The 21657-nt window shown below is 47.3% G+C and overlaps 1 protein-coding gene across 1 annotated transcript in view; it reads right to left on the bottom strand.

The window, feature by feature from the left end:
* Positions 1-1437: 1437 nt before the first annotated feature.
* Positions 1438-21657, bottom strand: part of GRIK4 (glutamate ionotropic receptor kainate type subunit 4) — a 415050-nt gene continuing 394830 nt past the window's right edge. Inside the window, exons 20-21 of the mRNA XM_045080424.1 lie at positions 8146-8264; positions 1438-4505 (exon numbers count right to left, since the gene is read on the bottom strand). Of these exons, the coding sequence (XP_044936359.1) occupies positions 4149-4505; positions 8146-8264 (476 nt within the window). The 3' untranslated portion in view covers positions 1438-4148. The remainder of the gene's footprint in view (positions 4506-8145; positions 8265-21657) is intronic.

Below are 21657 nucleotides of genomic sequence, written 5' to 3' on the forward strand. Positions count from 1 at the left end.
TGCCTTTGTGGATTTTGTTTCTCAACACTGGTGCTTTGTATGATACTAGTATTTTTTCATTCATTCTCCAGATTTAGGAGTATGGCATTAATAAAATTTGAAAAATGATATTCTATCAAGAGTGATAGAACTTCTCTTACCTGCTGGTCTTTAAATTGTAACAGATTTATTGACACCTTCAGTTCTAAAACTTGCCCACTTTTTTCTTCTAGTAGCCACACCAAGTTGTAAAATATATCTCTCTTTATATGTAGATATATAGATACATAAATATTTATACTCATATTTATATAAATGCATTTTTTAATAAAACAAAGTAAAATATATATATTTTTCTCTATGAGAACAGCTTTTTGAAGGCTTGACATCACTGATCTTTGAGGCACACTGTTGGATTACCAGGCTGACACCCCCTTGGGGCACCCTTTGGGTAACAGTGGGGATTTTCCTATGGGGAGAAAGTCATCTTTCACAGAAAACACTCATAACTCAAGGCAACTAAAGGTTTAATTTCTGTCTTGAGAGGGCCCCATAGGAAGCACCAGCCTTTGGCAAAATCCTTATGAAAGGATTCCTTCTCTGAATTTTCCAAACAGGCCTCTTTGTTATTACCCCAAGAGAGTGAACCACCAGTCAGGGAATTAAATCTCCCTTATCGTTTCCAGACTATTTTACCTTGCTGTGCACACCCCATTGGCGGGAGAGCCACAAATGGTTCCTCAAGCTCCACTCCAACCACCAATCTGCTGTGTCTGAAATGCCCCAGCCCTTGCTGGCTCACGTATTTGACTCCTACACCATGGGGAAGTCCCCCTTGGATTCCAAAAGAAAATTCAACTCCTTGGAATCCAAAACTAATAAACTTTCACAGAGTGGCCCCAGGTGGATTGGTTATCACGCTATGTCGGTCTCACCTAACCAATAAGGCAGCCGGTTGGCAAGTTCCCAGGATGAATATTCTCCTATGACCATTGGATTAGAGGAAGCCAAAAGATTTTCGGCCGTCTACACGCTCAACTTACACCCCACCTGGGTTCTGGGGTAGAGATCTTGTGACGGTTGGGGCCCTGCAAGGCAATTAAAAGAAATAAAGCAAAGTATTATATTTTAATTGATGTAATCTTCAAGCTCCCAGTGGAATCTGGGGTGATATCTGACTAGAGTTACCCCGGGTATCAATTGATGGCTATTCTGTGAAAGTGCATTTAGGAAGACAAAACCCTACGAATCCCGAACTTCATTAACATGTGTATCCGTTTGGGGGGAGAGGGGGGTTGGCTCAGACTCCCAGGACTACAAATTGAAAGAAGCCACCTAGATTTTTCTGGGATCTGAACAAAGGCCAAAGGGGGTGGGGGAGTTGGAGAAGGGAGAGAGGGTGGAGAGAGAGAGAGAGAGGGAGGGAGGAGGGCAGGTGGAGGGGAAGACACCAAGTAGGTTTATATTTTTATTTGCTTTTAGCGTATCTGGATGTCAGACACACCAAGCTATCCTTCCCAAACCCAAACAGCTTTCACCCATCACTAACACTTCAGGGTTTGTTTCTGTTTTATTGTAAATATTCCAGTTGAAGAAAGATAAACAGACAAGAAAAAACCGCTTTATACAGTATACAGAGTCAGATAGAAAATACAGAATGGAAAAGAAAGCCGACAACCAACAGATAAAAAGTGGAGGCGAACCAAGGAAGAGGACTAGTTGGTTGCAGGTTCACGGATCAGCTCGGGCGAGGCACAGCGACCGTCCCCGCAGCTAATAGAAACTGTCTAGCGCTGTCAGTCTTATCTTCACTGCACGCGGTGAAGGACACAGACTTCATAAATGATTCATGGGGACTTTTATTTCACTAATCCATTAAAAAAAGTTGGCTATTGATCAAGATATCCTGCTCATAAAAACGAGTTGTTTAAAAAAAAAAAATCAAAACAAAAAATCCGTTCCCGCCCCAGTGTGATCTGACAGTAGAGACCACACTGCCGGAAGCAAGGAACGGAGCTGTGGGTTAGAACAGTGGGGCACCACTGGGGTCTGCGGTCAGGCGGCCTTCGGTGCCCTTCCCACCAAATCCACGAGACTCGAGGCAAGTTTGAAAAAAATATTCGAGTCTTTTCAGAGCTTGCCATCATTTGATGGTTTAAGAGGGGAAAAAAAAGATTCAAATTAATGAGAAAGGTCAGCCAGGACACTACCGGCGTCCTTAAGGGAAATCATCAGGGTCCCATTTTGGCCCCCAGGATGGCAGTTTAACTAACAGGACTGGCATAAGGAAGCTGTTGAACTACCCAAATGGTAAAAACAAACAAACAAAAACCACCAAAAAACAAAAAAACCCATGGAATTAAGCTCATCATCTTCCAGAGATGTCTTTATTTTTAGTACATTCAGAACAGAAATGTGAGGACAGTTGGTTTCGAGGTGACAGTGGTGGTGGTGACGGTGGTGGTAGGGGCTATTTATTTCTGTCTCCCTCTGAATTGTCTACGTTTACAATCAGGAATTGCATAGAATTTGTTTTCCATCAGAAAATGAAAACTCTGCATGAAACTCCCAGCTGGTGAAGCCAAGCAAAGGTCACAGAGATGCTGGGAAGCCCTTCCCCTTAGCTGAGTGTGTTGGACCCCGCAAACATCTCACAGAGAACACAGTAACCAGCAGCCATCTGAGAGCCTGGAAAGCATCAGTCATTCTGATTTCGGAGATGGAAGAGAAGTTAAATACTTTACTCAAACTCACACGAGGGGACTTCTGCCTCAGCTGAGGTTAGAGCTCAACAGGCCCCAGTTTCCAGCCCTGGGTGTATCAGCTGTGAGACCCCACCTATGTCCTAAAAACCTGGCACCTTCTTGATTATTTAAAGTTCTTTCCACTTAATAAACACGCACAGTACACACTCACCCACATACACATGCACACACACACACACACCCCTGCACCCAGATTTCACATCTAGTAGAAAGAAATCACCCAATCCACAATAGTCTTGGGCGTCTGGCTTCAAAGGCAGCCTCTGAGTTTGGTTAAAGAGATGCCCTTGACAAAGGATGCACCGTACCAATAGGGGGGCCCCACCTCCCTTCTCCCCTGTGACTAGCACATTCCATCTGAAGCCAAGCCAGGGTATGGGAAAAGTGTTTTACTGCCACTCTGTGGCCCCAGGACACCTTATGCCCCAGGACACCTAATGCATTCTGCTCTCCTCCCCTGTCTCTGTTCTTCAGAGATCACCTTCACAAAAGCCCAAATCAAACCCAGTGGTAGTGAAAGTCAGAAAGAGAGAGAGGGAAAGAGAAGACATAGTAACCCCTGAAATCCCAGGCATTTCAAGGTCTCTCTCAGTAAACCATTAATTGATTGGATTTGGGCATTTAAAAAATTACTTTAATGGACTTTTGAGACTCTCCACCTCATTTTTCCCAAGACCCTTCTCCTACACTCACTGGAGCCCCCAACCCCCACTCAGAAAAGAGAGGTCGGCACCTGAAATCCAATGCACTGGCCACTCCATGTCCTAAAATTTAGGAAAAAGAAACGGATTATTTAGACTCCCAATGCCTAACGCAGCCTCCCCCTCCAAAAAAAACAAAAACAACCCCCCCCCAAATCAAATGGCTAGAATTGAGACAACACGAAGAAGAAAAGTGGGGCGGGGCGGGCGAAGATGGGGAAGGGAAAACAAAACAACATTAACAAAAATATACAAATCCAGAAAAGAAAAACTTCCCTGTTGAGTTTAATTTGTTTTCCTGTAAGAACTAGACCCAGGGTACAATGGCCCCTTCCTAGGGGAAATTCCACTGATGATTCCACCAATTCATTGGACAGGTCTGAGGAGGGACCCCCACCCCAGACTCTGTAATTCTGGCGGGAGAAAAAGGCCCACTGGGAGAAGATGGGTCCTTGTGGCCAGGAGGGAGGGCGTCCCCTCGCCGCTGGGGTGCAATGTCTCTGGGTGGTCCCGGCTCCCGGCCCCGGGCGCTGGGTCTGGCCGGGGCGGCAGGCTCTCTGCGCTCTTTCGGTCAAGCTCCTGGATCCAGGCTCAGGTGAGAAGGGTGGACGCCGCACGAGTCCCGGCTCCCCGCGGAGCGCAGCGCCCCCGGCCGGCCCTCCCGCCTCCCCGCCCGGCCTGCACGTGTCCGGCGCCCCCGGGGCTACTCGGGCTCGCTGCTGTTGGTGGTCTTCTCCCACTCCAGGCTCTCCTCGCTGCGGGCGGGAGACGGCCGCGCCCGCAGGCCCTGGAACCTGCGGCACTCGGGGCAGACGCGGATGTGTGTGCAGCCGCGGGCCACCAGGGCGGCCTCCTGGGCCAGTCTCTGCGCCAGCTGGTCAGGCTCCCCGGCCCCGCACAGCTTGCCGTTGCTGAGCGTCGCGGTGCCGCGCGGCCGGCGCTCCTCGGGAATGGGGGGCCGAGGCGGAGGCACCCCAGCTCGCCGTCGGCGGGGGTGGACACTGTCCTGACACAAGATGATGCTGCGCAACTCGGTCACCATCTCCTGGCAGACAGACACCTGGGGAGGGAGGAGGAGGTCACAGTTCAACATCTCAGAACCAGCCCCTGCGGGTCCCTGGCCTGTCCCTTGCACATCTGCTTGGGTGGCCAGGGGGGGGGGGGGGGGGGCAGAGTCTCCGAATTGAATAATTGTAGGTATGGAGATACTGGGAAGACCTGTCAACCCATCCCCTCATTATACCTCCCACTTAGCATTTGAACGCGCTCCTTACCATAGTGCTCCACACCCTGCCAGCTGGTGGCCCAGTCTTTGCCGCACACCTCCAAAGACACTGGCCTCACTATGTTGGGACAGAGCCCATGAAAAAGTTCTTCCCTCTACAGACGTCACAATTCGTCTTCCTAAAATTTCCTTCCATCCATCCCTGTTAGATTTATACCCTGAAGCCTACTAAGTAATAGCCTCTCTTCTGCAGGTCAGTGTTTCAAGTACCTGAAAAATTCACTCTCCGTGAACATTCTGTTCTCAGGCTAAAGACTCTCATTCTTTGGGTCGAGTGGTTATAGCTAGAAAGAATACTCAATATAACAACAAAAGGAACAGCAATCACCACCCTCTAGGTCCACAGCCTCCTGAAAAAAAAAACCCCGGGTCCAGCTCCGTTTCAGAATATTTTAGATTTTAGAGTGGTTATACAACACCCATGCTCTATACTATGTATCGAAGCCAGTGGGGTCTAGGGCAGACCCTATATTCAAACACATTAAAAGTTGTTAAGAGTAAATCCTGAGAGTTCTCATCACAAGGAGAAAATTGGTTTTCTTTTTTTTTTCCTTCTTTTTTATTGTATCTGTATGAGATGACAGATGCGAGCGAAACCTGCAGTGATCATTTCACAAGTATCGGTAAATCAGACCATTACCCTCTATGCCTCACATTTATGCCGTAATGTATGTCAATTATTTATCAATACAACTGGAAAAGGGCCCATTAGCATTTCTGTAGCAAAACGTTCATACCTTTACACGGAGTGGGACAAAGACCACAAACATTAATGCTAGCCTCAGACCTGTGCAAGTTTTGTCGCCCAGTGTACTTTGTACAAAATATATTTAAAAATTTGGAACTTTCCAAGCCTTTTAGGTTTCAGAGTTGTGGGTGAAGAATCATGACCCTGCACGGCTGCTACTTCTACTCTACCCATTTCACAGATGTGGAAAGGGAGGCTCAGCGAAGTCATAGACCTTGTGAAAAATCACTTGACTCACCAAGAGCTGGGCCAGAATTTGAACCTAAACCTATCCACTCCAAAGCACGTGCACGCTCTGTTTAGTTCTCTACTCTGTGCTGGAAAGGACGCTTTCCGGGACGATGACAGGAGGAAAAAAACCTGCTCTTTCATGGTCTGTCTTCCAGTCTTCGTATTCTATCAATGGAATGGTTGTTCTACTAGAGCCAAAGAGCTAATGAAGCCTTTACTCTTCATTTTAGCTCTTAGAAGTTCTCACTGAGGTTTTCGAGGTATATCCTGAGGGTGCTTAAGCTTTTAAGAATAACCAGATCCTCTATCTGGAGTGGCTGCAGAGAAGGAATATCATCTAATGGGATACGACCCATCTAAACCCTTCCTAAACTGAGCCCTGTTACTAAATATCAGAGACTCTGGGCAAGTCCCGTAACATCTCTGTGCTTCCAGTAATAACCGTAAAGCTAAAACAATAGCACCTGCCTAATCTATTACATGTGACAAGACATACATTTATCGGCTGTCAACTATGTATCAAGCACTGTGCTTTGCACGAAAATAAGATAGTGGCCACAGTCCTGGCTTTTAGGCAATACAATGTTCAGTAGGGAGGCTGATATGAAAATAATTGCAATACAGTGTCTAAGTGCTTGATCAACAGGTTGTAGTGGTATTGGAAAAGAGGAGAAATGATCAACTCCTCCCATCCAAGGATGAAGGCAGGAGAACTGGGGAAGGTTTCAGAAAGGAACCCCTGAACTGAGTCTTACAGAGTAAGTAAGTAGCACCATTATTTTAGGAGTGGACAATGCACGAAAACCAGTAAAGTTGGGGGAAGAAGTTGGGGTGGGGCTGGGGAACCAAGAGAGCCTGGTGTCAGGCAAGGCAAGGGAGGAGAAAGCTTCTGGAAGCTTCTGGAAGGAACTGTCCACTTCATGAAGGGCACACTGAGGTCCAGTAAGGCCCCTTGGGTTCTCTTTGGTTTTGTCTATTGGGAGGGGTTAGATCTCTTAGCAATGACTTTTCAGTGCAGGGGTAGGGAGGAGTCAGACTGCCCTGCATTGAGGACTGGATGGGAGGTCAGGAACTGGAGACAGCTGGATCCCCCTGGTTTGGAGGAGGGGAAGGATAGCACAAGAGTAATAGTAACACTGCTACTATTTTATGACTTTTTGTTGAAAAGCCCAGCATGGAGCCCAACAAGGGCCTTGAACTCATGACCCTGAAGTCAAGACGTGAGCTTAGATCAAGAGTCAAATGCTTAACTGACTGAGCCACCCAGGTGCCCCAATATTATTATTTCAAAATAGAAGATAAACTTGAGCATAATTTTAGATTTTGGGGAGAGAGCAAGAGGTAAACATACAAGGGAGAAAAAGGTAAACTTAAAATGGAGAAAAAGGAAAATCCTGGAGTAGCCGAGGGAAGTGGGATGAGGACAGAGACAGAGGGGTACCCAGGAGCATCTGCGGTGGCTGCAGGGGTGGCTTTAGCTGTGGGTAAAGTTTTTAGTGGGGTTTTAATTCGGGGCTAGCCACTCCTGATTTGTGGGAGTGGGCAGGAGTAAAATTAACCGTTACGCATGAAGGGACAGAGGGATGTGACGAGCAGGTGATGGTTTGGAAGTCCTAGTGGGTATGGGAAAGAGTCTGAGCACAGAAAAGTAAAAGGAGCAGAAGGCAGTGCTGTATTGAGGCCCCGCCTGAGGCTGGACCCCACAGATGGAGGGGCACATGTATATCCCTGTGTTTCCAGTGTAAGGGAGGAGGCTTACAACGACCCAGAGTTGAGAGACTGAGAGAAAAGTGAACATGCGTTAAAAACCAAATAATGCCTTCAGCATGTCAGGACCGGTGCCCCTTCTCAGAGGTAGAATGGGAAAGAATGGGATAAAGTCTTCTGCCTTCTATCCAGACTTCTCAGTCTGTGTGAAATTTACATTAACCCAGTTTTTAAGCTACAGGTTTGGGAATTAAACGGACCCAAAATCCCTGAGAAGGGAGATGTACTTCTTGGCCTTATGTGAATTGGGATATCTCTAAATATCTTTACCAGTAAGGCGAAACATACCAAAGACAGAAGAACCAAAGTCGTCCCTTCCACTGGTAGCCTGGTACTTTGGGCTTTTCCTCTTTGCTCACACTACACCTTATATTACAGTTGTAGAAGACTTCGTTGTGAGTAAAACACACATTATGTATTTACCACCTGGGCTGTTCTGGAAAAGAGTCTGAAGCTCAGGAGTTAAGTGCACTTTCTGCAGTGGTATGATTATAAGGGATGAAGCATCAACCCAGACCGCTTGCCCGTGGGATCGGGACTCTTTCTGCCTCGCTGTCCCGTGTGTGCTCCCCCCTCTTCCGGGATCTCACAGGTTTTGTCTGAAATGACTTTCGTAGGTGTGTGAGCCGATCGGCCAACACCACAGGTCGTACCCATTCAAAGGTTTACCTCAGTAGCTTCCGAGTGTCGGAGAGTCCATAAAAACTCCAACATAGCCATAAAAATGGCCACGATTAAGCCACAGATAAGAACCACAAAGATTCCACCAATATTCTCCATCCCCAGTCCTGCAAGAGAGTGAGAACAAACACAAAATAACATAAGAGGGCTATAAGTCATACTCATTCTACCAAAATGCTGGAAGTCGTTCAACCAACCAGAACCTGAGTCTTGTAGATGCTTTTCACACATCTTCCTTGCAGGAGATATAATTATTCTTTTGAGGAAAAAAAAAAAAAAAAGGTGTGGCATAGCTGGAGTAGAAGAGGGGAGGGAGAGTCGAGTTGGAAAAGGAGGAGTCTGGTGAGAAGCCTCCAAAAGGCCTTCTGGGGGTCGGAGGTGAGGGTGATTTTAAGAAAAGGGTCAGGGGTATCTGGGTGGCTCAGTCGGTTAAGCGTCCAACTCTTGGTTTTGGCTCAGGTCGTGATCTCAGGGTCGTGAGATCGAGCCCCATGTTAACTCTGTGCTCAGTGGGGAGACTGCTGGGGATTCTCTCTCCCTTACCCCCTGCCCCCCACTGCCCACTCTCTTTCTCTCCCTCAATCTCTCTAAAATAAATAAATTAATTAATTAAAAAAAAGTGTCAGGGAAAACTTGATTTATCCTGCAGAGACATGATACCAAAATACCTATAAATTCTAGGTGGTTCATAAAAATTTTAGTCCATCTTTACAATACCGGTTTTGTTGGATATAAAGCAGTTTTTCAACCAAGCTATGGATAGAAAAAAAAAATCCAGTTCTGTATCTGGGTCAACAGGTTAAGAAGACACGTATTGAGACAGAACGTTTTTATCCCTCTGGACCAGTGGTGGCCATCAGAACCACGTGGGAAGCTTGTTCAAAATACAGACTCTTCGTCCTTACACCACCAGAGCTCTTGAATCCATATCTCTGGAGTGGGGCCCAGGAATCTGCATTTGAAAATACATTTCACAGGTGACTCTTTTCTAGCCAGACCTAAAATTCTTTTGGAGATTAGTATTTTTCAGAGCAAATACATCATGAAGTTCCTTGAAGTCAGGCATAGTTTCCAGTGGTATTCTCCCCACCAAGCACGATCCCTGGCAGATAGCCTATACTCAGTAAATATTTGTAGGGTTTTACGCTTGTTTCATTTCCACAGTGTCAAACATTGAGTTTAGCTGTGTCACCGGATGCTTTACTTGGCATCAGAGAAACCCAAACTTCAGAAGCGTGTCATAAGCCCATGAGACCCTGATTCAATAGGGGCCACCGTCGTAGATCTGAAAGCAACTTTGATCCAGGAAATTGCCAGGAGGGTAGCCTACGCCCTGTGCTAGTCTGGAATGCTTGCACATTTGAGTGTCTGTGTAATCAGGGGTAGGACACGGAGCTACGCCAGCGTTAGGGAAAGCCAGCCTCATACACCACTATAAATGAGCTTATATGAGTTCTGCATCTTGGAGAGCTGGAAAAATAGCTCTACGTAGCCAGGAGCCATTTCAAGATGCCTCGGGTTTCCTCTCACAAAGCCTCAGAGTGGATGTCTGTTGCTTTTCTGTTTTGTTGTGACAATGGCCCAGCCCATGTAGGGATGGGGGTGGGGGTGGGGGGGAGGAGGGAGGCGCCTACACTAATCATCTGCTATGGATCCTCTCTTTTGAATAACCCCAGACAAAGGGATATTTAAAAACTCAATTCTAAGGGAAGGCATATAGGGTTTGGAGAAGATTTCTACTTTCTGGGAGGAAGGAGGTTAGGGTTCATTTTAACACCTGCCCCTCTAACCTGGGATCATTTGAGCAGAAAGTTTTTTGACCATGGGAACATCAGGACCCACGTGAGTGGGGCGAACACAAAGGACCCTTGAGAAAGAAAAGGGCACAGATGCTGGGATGCTCTGGTGTCTGCTCCAGGAGTAGGTGCATGGGTGGAGGGAAGTACATCTGAGCATCATGGGTGAACTCCATGGGTGATACTTCAGCTGTGGAGAAGGCTGGATGGAGGGCCTCAGTGAAGGAGAAATGGTACCCCATAACCTAGATGAGGTATGCCCACCTGTTCAAGTAAACAGACCCCCCAAGTGACTGCGAAGTTCCTGTAAGACTCTCTGGTCACTTTCAGATAGTTGCACTTGAAACAGAAAAAAAAAAAAAAAAAGACTAGGATCCCCCTGAAAGGCCTCAACCTCCCCTCTTATTTCTGCAGAGGGGAAAGCCCTTTCAGCGGGGCCAATTCTGCCAATTGGGCTCCCTGCCTGTCTCAGCATCACCCGGACCCTTTGACTCTCTTCTTGCCCCTGACTCTCCCTACACATAGACACATACTCACGTGCCTCTCTTCTCAGAGAGAAAATAAGAAAACCTCCTTCCCCTTCCAGCTCTGTCTAGTGAACACCCCTTCTCTCTCCTTCCTTCCCTGGCCAAGATTTTTGAAACAGTTGTCTATATCAGAACTATTTTAAGACATTTTAAAGCCCTTAAAAAAGCATACATTTGGAGGCCCCCCTCTCACATAACAGCAAGTAGAAGAAAATGCACCCATATCTTAACATTAAATGCATTTTTAAAATTTTGCTTGTGATGTGACTGAGTAGCAGGCAACATTTAATGTATAATTGGCTGTGATTTCTCAGCAATCATTGTGCATACAAGGGAATGTTTGCAAAATGAGAAAAATCTAACCCCCAAAATTGTTTCTAAATGTAATGAAGTTTTTATGAATATTAAATTTAAAAATTAATGAGGTCGAAACAATGTTACATTTTAGAGATATTTAATTAAACGTGTCTTAATTTAATTTTGCAGTTTCTTTTTTGCATCTTGAAGCTAATACATTTTTTCAGGCCTCAAACATAATTTTGGATGCTTGAAAACCTTTTAGGCCCAGGGAAGCTGAAGAAGAAAATGGTTCTATCTGAATCGACTTTTGTTTTTCCCACTTACTCATCACTCATCTCGCAATTCTGTCTTGCACCACTGAAACCACCCACACCAAGGTCACCAACGAACATCACGTTTCTAACCTTTTGGAAATTTTCCAGTCGTGATCTTAAGTGACCTCTTAGAGCACTTGGCATTGCCAATCACATCTCCTTCTTGACTTTTTATAAAGACATTGTCCTCTTGCAAACTTCTCCATGCCTTTTGCTGGCTCTAAGGCACCTTCTCTCCTCGTTTCCCTGCGTTTGGTCTCCTGCCTCCCCCTCCTGCACTGGCTAGTACCAAGTCCTGCTGATTTTGCCTCCTAAACACTTGTTACTTTCTCACCCTTCTCTCATTCCCTGCTACTGCTTTCCTCGTTCATGTTCAGGCTCCCACTGTCGCCTGGTTGGACTACTCAGCAGTCTCGGAAATGACCTCGTGCTTGCAGCTGTATCGCTCAACTCTACCCTCCACTAAGTTTGCTTGAGTGAACTTCTCAAAATGCAAAATCTAACTGCGAGAAATCTCTAGTTACTGTTCATAGTTCCCAGCACATAGCATTGTTGCCCCTGTCTTCTTTCTGTACCCTCCTCTGCCTGGAGCCTACCTGAAACCCCCAGACACACTGCGCTAAACTTCACCTTTCCTTTAAGGCTTTGCGGAGTGGTCACTTCCTCCAGGCTGCCTTCCCTGATCTTACCTAGCTCTGTTAGATATACGGCTTTGGTATTTCACTGATCATGCACTGTGACTCATTCTAACATTGCATCAAATAATGCCCTAGTTTGATCTGCTATCTCTGGATTTCTCACTATATTATGAGTTCCTGGAGGGATATATCCAGGTCTCGCTCAGCTCTGTAACCTTGCAATCACGGTGCCTGGCCCGTAATCGAAGCCCGATAAATGTTTGTGCAAAGAATGAACAGAAAGTAAGAGGATAAAGACATCTCCTATGTAGAATTCTGCATCATCAAAAGCTTTGGATCCATACTGTGAAATGTATTCATTCCTAATTAAATTCTGTTTGAAATAATAGTAAAGTGTGACAGCCCTTGTCGGGGGCTCATAGCCCGGTCACAGAAGCAGATGGCCCAGACTGTGCGGAGTGGCTGGCCAAGGCAGAACTGAACTCTGACATGGGCTAATCCACAACGTGGACTCAGGGTACCGGGTCCCCGGCAGGTGCAAGGGCATGAGGGAGGGTTATACACAGACAGGTGATTGGAGCTGGGATAAGTTTGATCAGATCTGGGAAAGCTTCTCAGAGTAGCTGAGGTTTTAACAGGATGTGGGGAGAAAGCATTCGTCACTGAAACACCCCCAGGTCTTTCTTTCCCAGCTTCTCAAGTTTCAGGTCCAGCATGTTAATCATGGCTGTTAGCTCCAGTGTGCTGAATCCTGGCTGGGCGGCCTCCCCGCCTAGGAGCGAGCTTGTAAGCCATCGGTGCCTTTAGGAACTTATTGGAAAGTGGAGGCAGGAATAGATTGCTGGCATAGTCAGAGTTGAGAAACAGATGGAGTGGGAGCAGGCAGCGAGTGCTAGGAGAGCCCAGCAGTTCTACTTAACGCTGCCATCAGTCACTCTCCTAAAGTCGAATGCCTTTGCCGCACACAGCCTCTCCTCGAGCACGGACACCGTCCAGTCTGATCACAGGCCCTCCATGCGCTCACAGCCGCCTCAGCCCCTGCAAGGGGGGAGTCGGCTAATCACAGCCCCTTTCCCTTCTTAGCTGTACACCACAGAAGCCACCTAGACAGATGGCTTTCAGACTGATAGTCTCTCTTGACACCTGAGTCTCAGAGCCTCAGCTATGCCCTGGCAATAAGACCGTATCAACTGGAACAGAACCGAGCTCCCCCTGAAAACTCTTGATTAAACACTAACCCTGGTGTCACTCCTAGCTTGCCCGCAAATACAAATTACAGTTGAAAATGCAAACCAACAACTTTCCTTGTCTCTAGAACTACACAGGGGAATGGCAACCTGGAAGAGAGGACCTCGGAGCAGATGTGAATCTCCACCCAACTGCTCTGCCTTCAGTTCTGACCTGAAAGTGATCACTTTTTGGAGTCACGTGCTGTACTCCCCTTGCATATCTCCTTGTGGCACTGTGGAAATTGGCAACTGAGAAGCATTGATGCTCCTTTTGAACAAGGGGTAGGTCTAGCCTGGGAGGCAAAGAGGCAGAGGCCGCAAGAACCACAGAGGTGGGTACAGAGAGCAGAGAGACCGGCACTACGATCCCATGTATTTGTTTTGGATGTGGATCAATAAATCTTTCTCGAGAAGCTTCCACGAGCTGAGCACCAGGCAGTGTGCTGAAGTTCTGTGCAGCGATCCACACTGAAAACTCTTGATAGACACCTGAATTCTTCGACCAAAGTGACTTTCGAGCACTTTCTATCTCAAAAGTCATATTCACCTACCTCCACGCAAATATATTAAATGGTCCCATCTTCCGAGACTTATTTACTGTAAATAGCAACTTCACGAGACCACGTGTGAGCTGACCTCTACGACCTTGTGAGAAAATACGAAGGGACCCATCAGGTGTGCACAGCCGAGGACAGAAACAGCAAAGCGTGCCATTCACTCTTCCCGTGACATTCCCTGACTAGACTAGCAGAGTCTCCAGACAGTGACGGAAGAGAGTGACAGCAGGCGAACGGACACGACGTCGAAGAGGAATGGAAGAGGCATCTGATAATTTTTGCAATTTATCAAAACACAAGCTTGGGAGAGGCACTTTACAATTTATCAAAATACGAGCTCAAGCGCCTCATTTTTAAAAACATTTGCTATCTTGTTCAATTATCATTAAAAACACTGTAAAAAAAAAGGCCCACTGTCGGCATTTTACAGTGAAAGAAACAGGAATTCAAGAAAGTTAAGTGGCCCAAGTTTTTACAGCTGAGACGTGATATCTAGATACATTTCACTGCCCCCGCTCATGTTCTCTATAAAAATGAAGTTGACCTTTATGACTGCTTCCTGGCAGCAAAGTTACTAGGCTAAACATTTTCATTGAATCCCTGTGAAACTGCTACCATGTTTGCCTCCATTTTTCTGACAAGGAAATCAACGTAGTGGAGTCGGGTAACGTGCCCCTGGTCCCACGGCCAGCAGCAAGGGCCAGATCCCAACTGAAGCCAGAGCCACACGGCCTCTTCCCAGAACTAGTCTTCCTTCTGCGACAGGGATGAGATTACAGAGCTCACCCCCACGCTCTGACGACCGAATTCATTCCTGGGACCTCTCCTCCTACCCAGAGTGACCGGAAAAGAGGGTCACTCTTTTTGGACAGGGGTGATGTATGGTTGTGTGTATGGGCGGTGAGTTCCACTTAGAAAATTCCCTTCTCCCCTTGACAACATTACATCAAACGCTTGAATCAATGCTTCACTGACTCCACCTTGACTCCACAGCTGCACAAAGTTGAGCTGTAGGCTCTACGGTTGCTCACCTCCTTTGACGGCAAACACACTGGGCCACCATTTGCCTCTGTTCCTGATCCTGTTAACTGGCATCCCCTGGGAATTTCTCCATCTCTCAACAGTCAATCTGATTTGATTAGGGAGAAGCTTCCTCGGCAAGCATCTCTCTGAGACACTACCTAAACTCCCATATTCGGGTTTCCAGTCTTGGCTCTCTCCAGAGAAACCAGAGAACCGGGATCATCAGACTGGGCCCCCTGAGAAGAGAGAGAGAGGAAAACAACCCCAGAGTCCACTCCCCACCCATCCCTCACCCCCACTCTCACTAAGATGTCTCACATCCCCCTGGGCCAGACAGCAAACTTCCTGCTCTCTAAGGATTCTGTGAGTCAATACCACTGGCCCCTTTTCCATCCTTGAAAGGGGACCCTGATTTTCACAGCCTGGTGGTGTATTTATGTTCCTTTGAAGCCCAATTGTGAGCTTGTGTTTTTCAAGATAAAGGTATTTAATTTCCTTGGAATTTACCGGCTACCTTTTTGTACAACCATTGTTCTGCAAAGCCTTCGGTAACCCAATCCCCTTGAATCAGGGTGCCGGCATTTGTGAGTGGCTAACGGAGATTTCTTTTTATAGGGGCTGAGTGAGAGAATAAATAAAACAAGTGGTTTTGAAAAGAAACTGCAGAAGAAAACGAAAGAGCTTGGAACAAGGCTTCCATACACTCTACCATTTCATTTTTCAGCAGATGAAGATAGATGGTCACTGAGCTCCAGGCGGGGAAGGAAATTGGGGAAGGTCTGGGGAAGGGGTAGTGTGGTTCTCACCAGAGCCAAGGGATGCCTGACAAAAAGACTCATCATGCTTGACGGCATCATCCCAGTGTTAGGGTTCTTCTCTGGAACTTGGCAATGATGTTTGAGCTGTAATACTGGATTAGAAGGAAGGTAGCACCAGATCCTTCTCGCATTTTAATAGGATAACGAAGTGGAGAAGAATTATGTTAGCTACTGCCCACTGTCTGGTACACACTGCAGATGTTCCTCGACTTACAATGTCCCAATAAACCCATTGTCAGTTGAAAATATCCTAAGTGGAAAATGAGTTTACTACACCTAACACACTGAACATGATGGCTTAGCCTCGCCCTCCTGAGATGTGCTCAGGACACTGCCATTAGCCTACGGTTGGGCAAAATCATCTTGAACAAATCCTCGTTTGTAACCAAGTGTAGGAAGATCTCATGTAATTGACTGAACACTATCCTGTAAGTGAACCCTGGAATGGCTGTGTGGAGAGAGAAGGGCTGTTGGTGTATCAGCCTTGACTCTGGTGATCTCAGGATGACTGGGCGCTCTGCGGCTGCCCAGCATCATGGGAGAAGATCGTCCCACACACCGCTAGCCTGGGAAGAGATCCAAACCCCAGGTTCCAAGGACGCGGTATACTAAATGCGTCTTGCTTGCGCGCCATCATGAAATGGAACAACCGGAAGTCAAACCGTCGTTAAGTCAGGGACCAGCTGTACTTGAAAGCAAAGTGCCTACAGCCACTGTCCGTTTCAGAAGCCTCTGACAAAATGACCCTCCTCGCATCATCCCTGCGTCTCCATCCCTCTCTGCCGGCTGCATAGTCTCCTCCTTCCTTTAGGCTCACGGGAAAGCCAACGGACTCACATCAGGGAAAGAAAGATCACCCAGGAGCCGCTCTGGAAAGCAACTTAATATGACTGCCCTTTGTTGGGTTTGAGATGCAAGGAAAAAAAAAAAGTTCCTGTGGCTCCATTCCTGGCAACCATTTAAAGATGTAAAGGAAGAGATCTTTCGGGTCACGCTGGTCCTGTTCTTTTGCCCCAGGAGGGGCTCCCTGGAGCAGGAAGTTACGTTCCGTGAAGTCTGATGGCTAATTTGCCAGAGAGAGACCAGGCGATGGTGCCTTCGTTCCAGGCTAGTGCTTCTCGCTTGGCTTGGAGAGGGTCATGCGGACTTTTGCTGGGCGAGGAAGCCCTTTCAGCTTTCTGAGTCGTGTTTGTTTGGGCTTCGGCCACGGCAGAAATGGGGCCACTGCCTTAAACTGGCACCAGCTGCCGTGGCTGGGGACGGGAGCCAAGCCCTGGCTCTTATGGCGACTTGCACAGCATCTCCCAGACGGGGCGCTTTGGATGTATTAATACAGCCCATCCTTTCCTTCCAAAGGGCGGCTGGAGAGAGTGGACACAGCCTAGTTAAGAGAACCCTAGCATCCCCTGAAGCATCTGGGACCCAGGCAGGGCGACCTCACTCTTTATTTTTCCCTTTTCATCTGCTCCGTTCTCTTCTCTGTGCCAGGGAACATTTCGTCCCCAGTGCAGAGTGGAGCCTCCTGTTATGACCTCTCCAACTTCCCCAGGAGCCTGATCTGCCTGTGTGCCTCCCCTCTCCATCCCTCCTGAGCTCTAGCGTCAGCCTCTGTGGACTGGGGAAGGGTTTCCAAACCCCAGGGTTTTCCACTTGGCAGAAACTCTAACTTAAGTTTTTTCTAAATTACCTGATATCTACGCCTAGCTCCCATTTCCACCGATCGCCAAAAACTTTGAGACTTCAGTCACTTTGGCTTTAAATTAAGCCAAATGCTGTATTTCCTCTGTTCTCACTTCACCCCTGGATGTAGTCCGGGTCTGAGGATAGGAAGGAGATGATGTGTCATGGGAATGGGTTAGGTGTCTGGTCTTAATGCTGGGTTCCACTTAGATTTCCAATATCTGTGGGACTAGGAAAATGCAAGCCTGTCACTGGTCGCTCCCTCCCTGTCTCATCTCTCATGCCCTCTCTTCACTGTAGTATGACACATATTTCTGGGGCTTTCCAAACTCCAGAAGCAAACAAAAAAATCTCTTTACCTCTTAGAATCCCCAACTAATCTAGGAGTTCTATCTGCTCCTGTCTTGTGTCCCAGCAAGGTAAAGAGCTCCTTCTTAAGGACCCTCCACATTCTAATATATCCTTTTCCTGCTCAGAAGCTCCCTATCCTGGCCAGGGTGTTGTTGTTGTTGTTATTATTATTATTATTATTATTATTATTTTTAATCTGGTTTGCAGATGTGGCCTGGGTCTTGTATTATTTTTCTACTCTCTAATTTCTAGTGCCAGCTTCATGCCAAGCTTCCTTTAGGTATTAGCCTTCCATATTGCAAAATATTTTTCCAGCAAATCAAAAACCTTGACTTTTAAGAACACTGTCTCTGCTGAGTTGTAAGAACTGTTGGAACTTAAAGTCAATAATTTGATTCTTTGTTCCTCCTGAGGCAAGGACTGTCCCCTGAGACCATGAACGCCAGTGACAGCTCAGAATTCCATCCCAGAACCTGCTTTCATCATGTCCCGTCTTAGCCCAGCATCTCTGAAGTCTGGAGCCAACGCTCTCAAACTCAGCCCAGGGTGCCAAGGCATTGGCAATGCCCTTAGATATTTATGAAGCATCTTCTGGGACACTAATTTTACTTAGAGTTGAGGTGGAAAAACCATTTTAAATAAACAAGCCTATGTTACATTGTAAGTTGCAAAATTCATGTGTTTTTAGAATAAAACAGGAGACCAAGGACATTCTAAGCACAGTGGGCTGTTTTAGTGGATGTCTCCAGGCCCCCAAGAGTATAGGCTTGGTGTCTGCTGCTATTAATTCCTACCAACGAAAAGCTTGGGATATGCTGGTTTGCAGTCCAAATGCTACCTACAAGTTTTCAATGCTCTCTGAACTCCGACCTTGTCCTACTTATTCAAACCAGTTTCTGAACACAATAGCTACGCTCTACAACATTCCTAAAGCAGTGACTCCTGATACATGCTTCAAGGTTCAGGCCAAATGTCCCTAAAGTCTTCCCTGACCACTGCTCAGAATTAATCACTTCCTCCCCTGGGCTTCATAAACACTTTCTTTATGGGTCTCATAAAGCATTCCTACAGTGCAAGCATTATAGTGATGATTTGTGCCTCTCTAGGTTCTAAACCTCTTGAGGATGGGGCCATGTCTTCGTCTCTTCCATAATCTCAGAGCCTAGCACAGCGTCTGATATGCACTGATTTACAAAGCACATTGGATGCAGTGGGGGTATGCGAACATTTCTATGCCACCAGCGGGGGGGGGGGGTCAGGGTTCCTATTTGGGAGGCAACAGGCATAGTACCAGTCTGGAGGTCCTTGAGATGATTGCCCACTTCAATCATTCATTCATTCACGGTTCATCCTTTCATCAAAACATGGATGTCATGTGATAATGCTGGTCACCAAGATACAAAAATAAATATGACACAGCCCCTGCATTTGAGTTTTTTATAGTCTGTGGGGGACAAATGTCAACAGATGCAAAAGAGATGTCGTAAGTGTGGGTTTTAGAAGAGCTATCTAGCCTTAAGGAGCACATGATGAGTGGGCATGCTTGTGGCCGTGGACACAGTTCAGAACTCTCACAGTGCCTTAATTGCTCCTCGAGGACTAGATTTGGGAATAAAATTAGTTCTCACTTCCTTCGTGCCAGTCACTTTTGCAGAGGGTTTATTCAACATGATTTATGTCATTTCATCTTCACAATAGTCCTGGGAGGTGACATGATTATTCATCGTCATCTCTATTTCCTAGAGAAGGAAACTGAGGCTCAAAGATGTTTCTTTAGTGTCTGTAACAAGGCTGTTTGTGGAGTGGGATCCATCTGAACCAAGGCCCATGATCCTGAACCCTCTAGAAACTGCCCGAGGGAAGAGAGCTATCCTCGTAGCTGATGGTAGAACAAACAGGTAGGCAGGACAGTAAAAGTCAACGAGCTCCCTTCTTGGAGGGTGGGAGGGGGGTTGGGGGAAGTCCACTGGACTTCAGTGACACCTTGAGTGGGAGAGATGATCCAGACAGGGGCCCGTGAGTGACCATGATAAAGCACCCAAATCATCGTATTTGCCAATTTTACTGTTTCTCTCTGGGATCGGCGGGATGCCTAAATAAACATCGGCAAAGACATACATGCACAAAAGGGAAGGACCTGTGGCCAGGTTTCGGGGTCAGGGATGAAAGGGGGAAACTGGAGACATGGGAGCAATTCAGCAGTGAGCCTCGAGGGGAAATGTGCTCCTAGAGATCAAATGGGGGATCGGGTTGACAAAGGCAGGGAAAGCCGGGGAAGCCGACAGACAGTGGGAAGCAGGAGGGAGGGAGATCTGGAGTTGGCAGAGCTAGCTGCCAGCTGGGGTGGGGGTGGACGACACTGCCGGAGTCTGTTGGGGTCCCTACACTGCTCTGAGCCCTGACTCCTGCCCACCCCCCTCCCCATGGTGTTCCAGCCTCCCTCATCCACAGTGTCTCTGCGTCACCACATCCTCTGGGTCAGCTGCTCAGAGGCAGGAAGGACCTGACTACGTGGATAGCTCTGGGGTGAAGGTTGTGTAGGAAGGTCACTGAATCAGTTTCATCAGTCACTTTACTAATGTGACCCAGGAGGGCACTGCCATTAGAAGCTTTTGACAACTACCAGCCAGCAGCTTTAGTCACAGATCCCGCAAATATTTACTGGGTCCCTAGTACGTGCCAGGCTCTGTCGGGGAGGCTAGGGACACAGAAACAAACAAGACTGGGTCCATGGCTAAGGGGCCATCTGCCAAGCAGAGACCAGGAGCTGCAATGTAGAACGTTGAGTTCTCTGTCCAAGCCACAGAAGGCACCCAGCCCGCTGGGGGAGTGGGGGTAGAGGGGACCAGGGGCTTCTACGAAGAGAGCTACCTGGACATCTCTCCTATTTCAGTCATCGGTCAGAGGATGGACTCAAGGTCCCTCTGCTCTGGGGCCCAGATTCACCTCCCTGTTTCTACTTTAGATTATTCCAGATCAAAAGCCACCACTGGTTCCCTCCCTCGCTTGGCAAGACGGCTGCTCTTTCCCACCGGTCTGAAGGTCACTCTTATCACAGAAAAACATTGACCTACGTTACCTTATCAATAAGCTCATTTTATTTTGACTGTTCCAGGCCTAGTCAGATTTAGACTGTTTTTAATCCACGTGTCTTTTTGTGGGGAGGGGGTGATGCAGGAGCATTTCGCTACCCACACCTTCCCGGGACAAACCCTCCATACAGCTCCGCTCTCCCCACGGGAACCTTGCTTGGCTCCGGCTGCGCCCATGGAGCCCCTGCCCACATCACGGATTCCTGCTGCATCTTCCTCAAGGGGCCCATTGCCGGCACCGCCCCCCATCCCGACCCTCCCTACCACTCAGGTCCTAAACATCTTCAACATCTACTTCATTCTATCAAATCCACAGAAGTTTTCTGATACCCACATTCATTCATTCATTCATTCATTCATTTCCTTCTTTCTTCCTTTCCTTCCTATTCTTTCTCTCTCTCTCCTTCCTCCCTTCCTTTCTTTTTTCTGAACAGAGTTAGTCTCCTCCACACTTGATCGTTGGGGACCGGAAAGCCAAGGTTTATGTGGCTTCCGTGGCTTCCTATGAGGGAAGGGGCAGCATTTCCTCTAACTTAGAAAAGGCCACTAAACTACCCAGAAGGCCATATTCCCAAGACCTAGTCTTGCAGGATGGATTCCCACGCAGACACACTTGGAAACACAAAGTCACTCGTTCACGGTCTCATCACGGATAATCATTCACGCTGCACAGAGAAGGAAGCATACAGTATTACTCATTTCCCTCCTCGGCCGCCTTCCTAGGGGACAGCATGTATAAGTAAATTTGTTACATATTTTAGCAAGGCTGCCTTAGATGACTAGGGCGATCATATGATTTATTGTCCAAGCCAGGACATTACGAGACATAAAGGGGGTTCTAAAAATAACTAAGAGGCATTAAACGATCGACATGTAGCCCGGGACTATCCTGGGCGAACCCCCTACAAAAAACCCCGGGTGCTCAGGGACCCTGAACACTCCCCCACCCACATATCAGCCGGTGACTGCTTTCTATCCAGTTTGATCTAGACTTCATTCATTCACTCACTCATTCATTCATTCAGTAAAACATCCACGTGCCAGGCCCTGTGGACAGCCCTGTGAGGAAGACAAGTCCTGTCCGCATGACACATATTCCGGTAGAAGAAATGGAAAGTAGACAAATGCATGAATAGAACGTATAGTATCAGGGCATGATGAGGCCTGACAAGAAA

The sequence above is a fragment of the Mustela putorius genome, unplaced genomic scaffold (assembly GCF_011764305.1).
Source record: "Mustela putorius furo isolate JIRA1106 unplaced genomic scaffold, ASM1176430v1.1 tig00000460_pilon_pilon_pilon, whole genome shotgun sequence".
In the NCBI taxonomy this organism is placed as follows: Eukaryota; Metazoa; Chordata; class Mammalia; order Carnivora; family Mustelidae; genus Mustela; species Mustela putorius.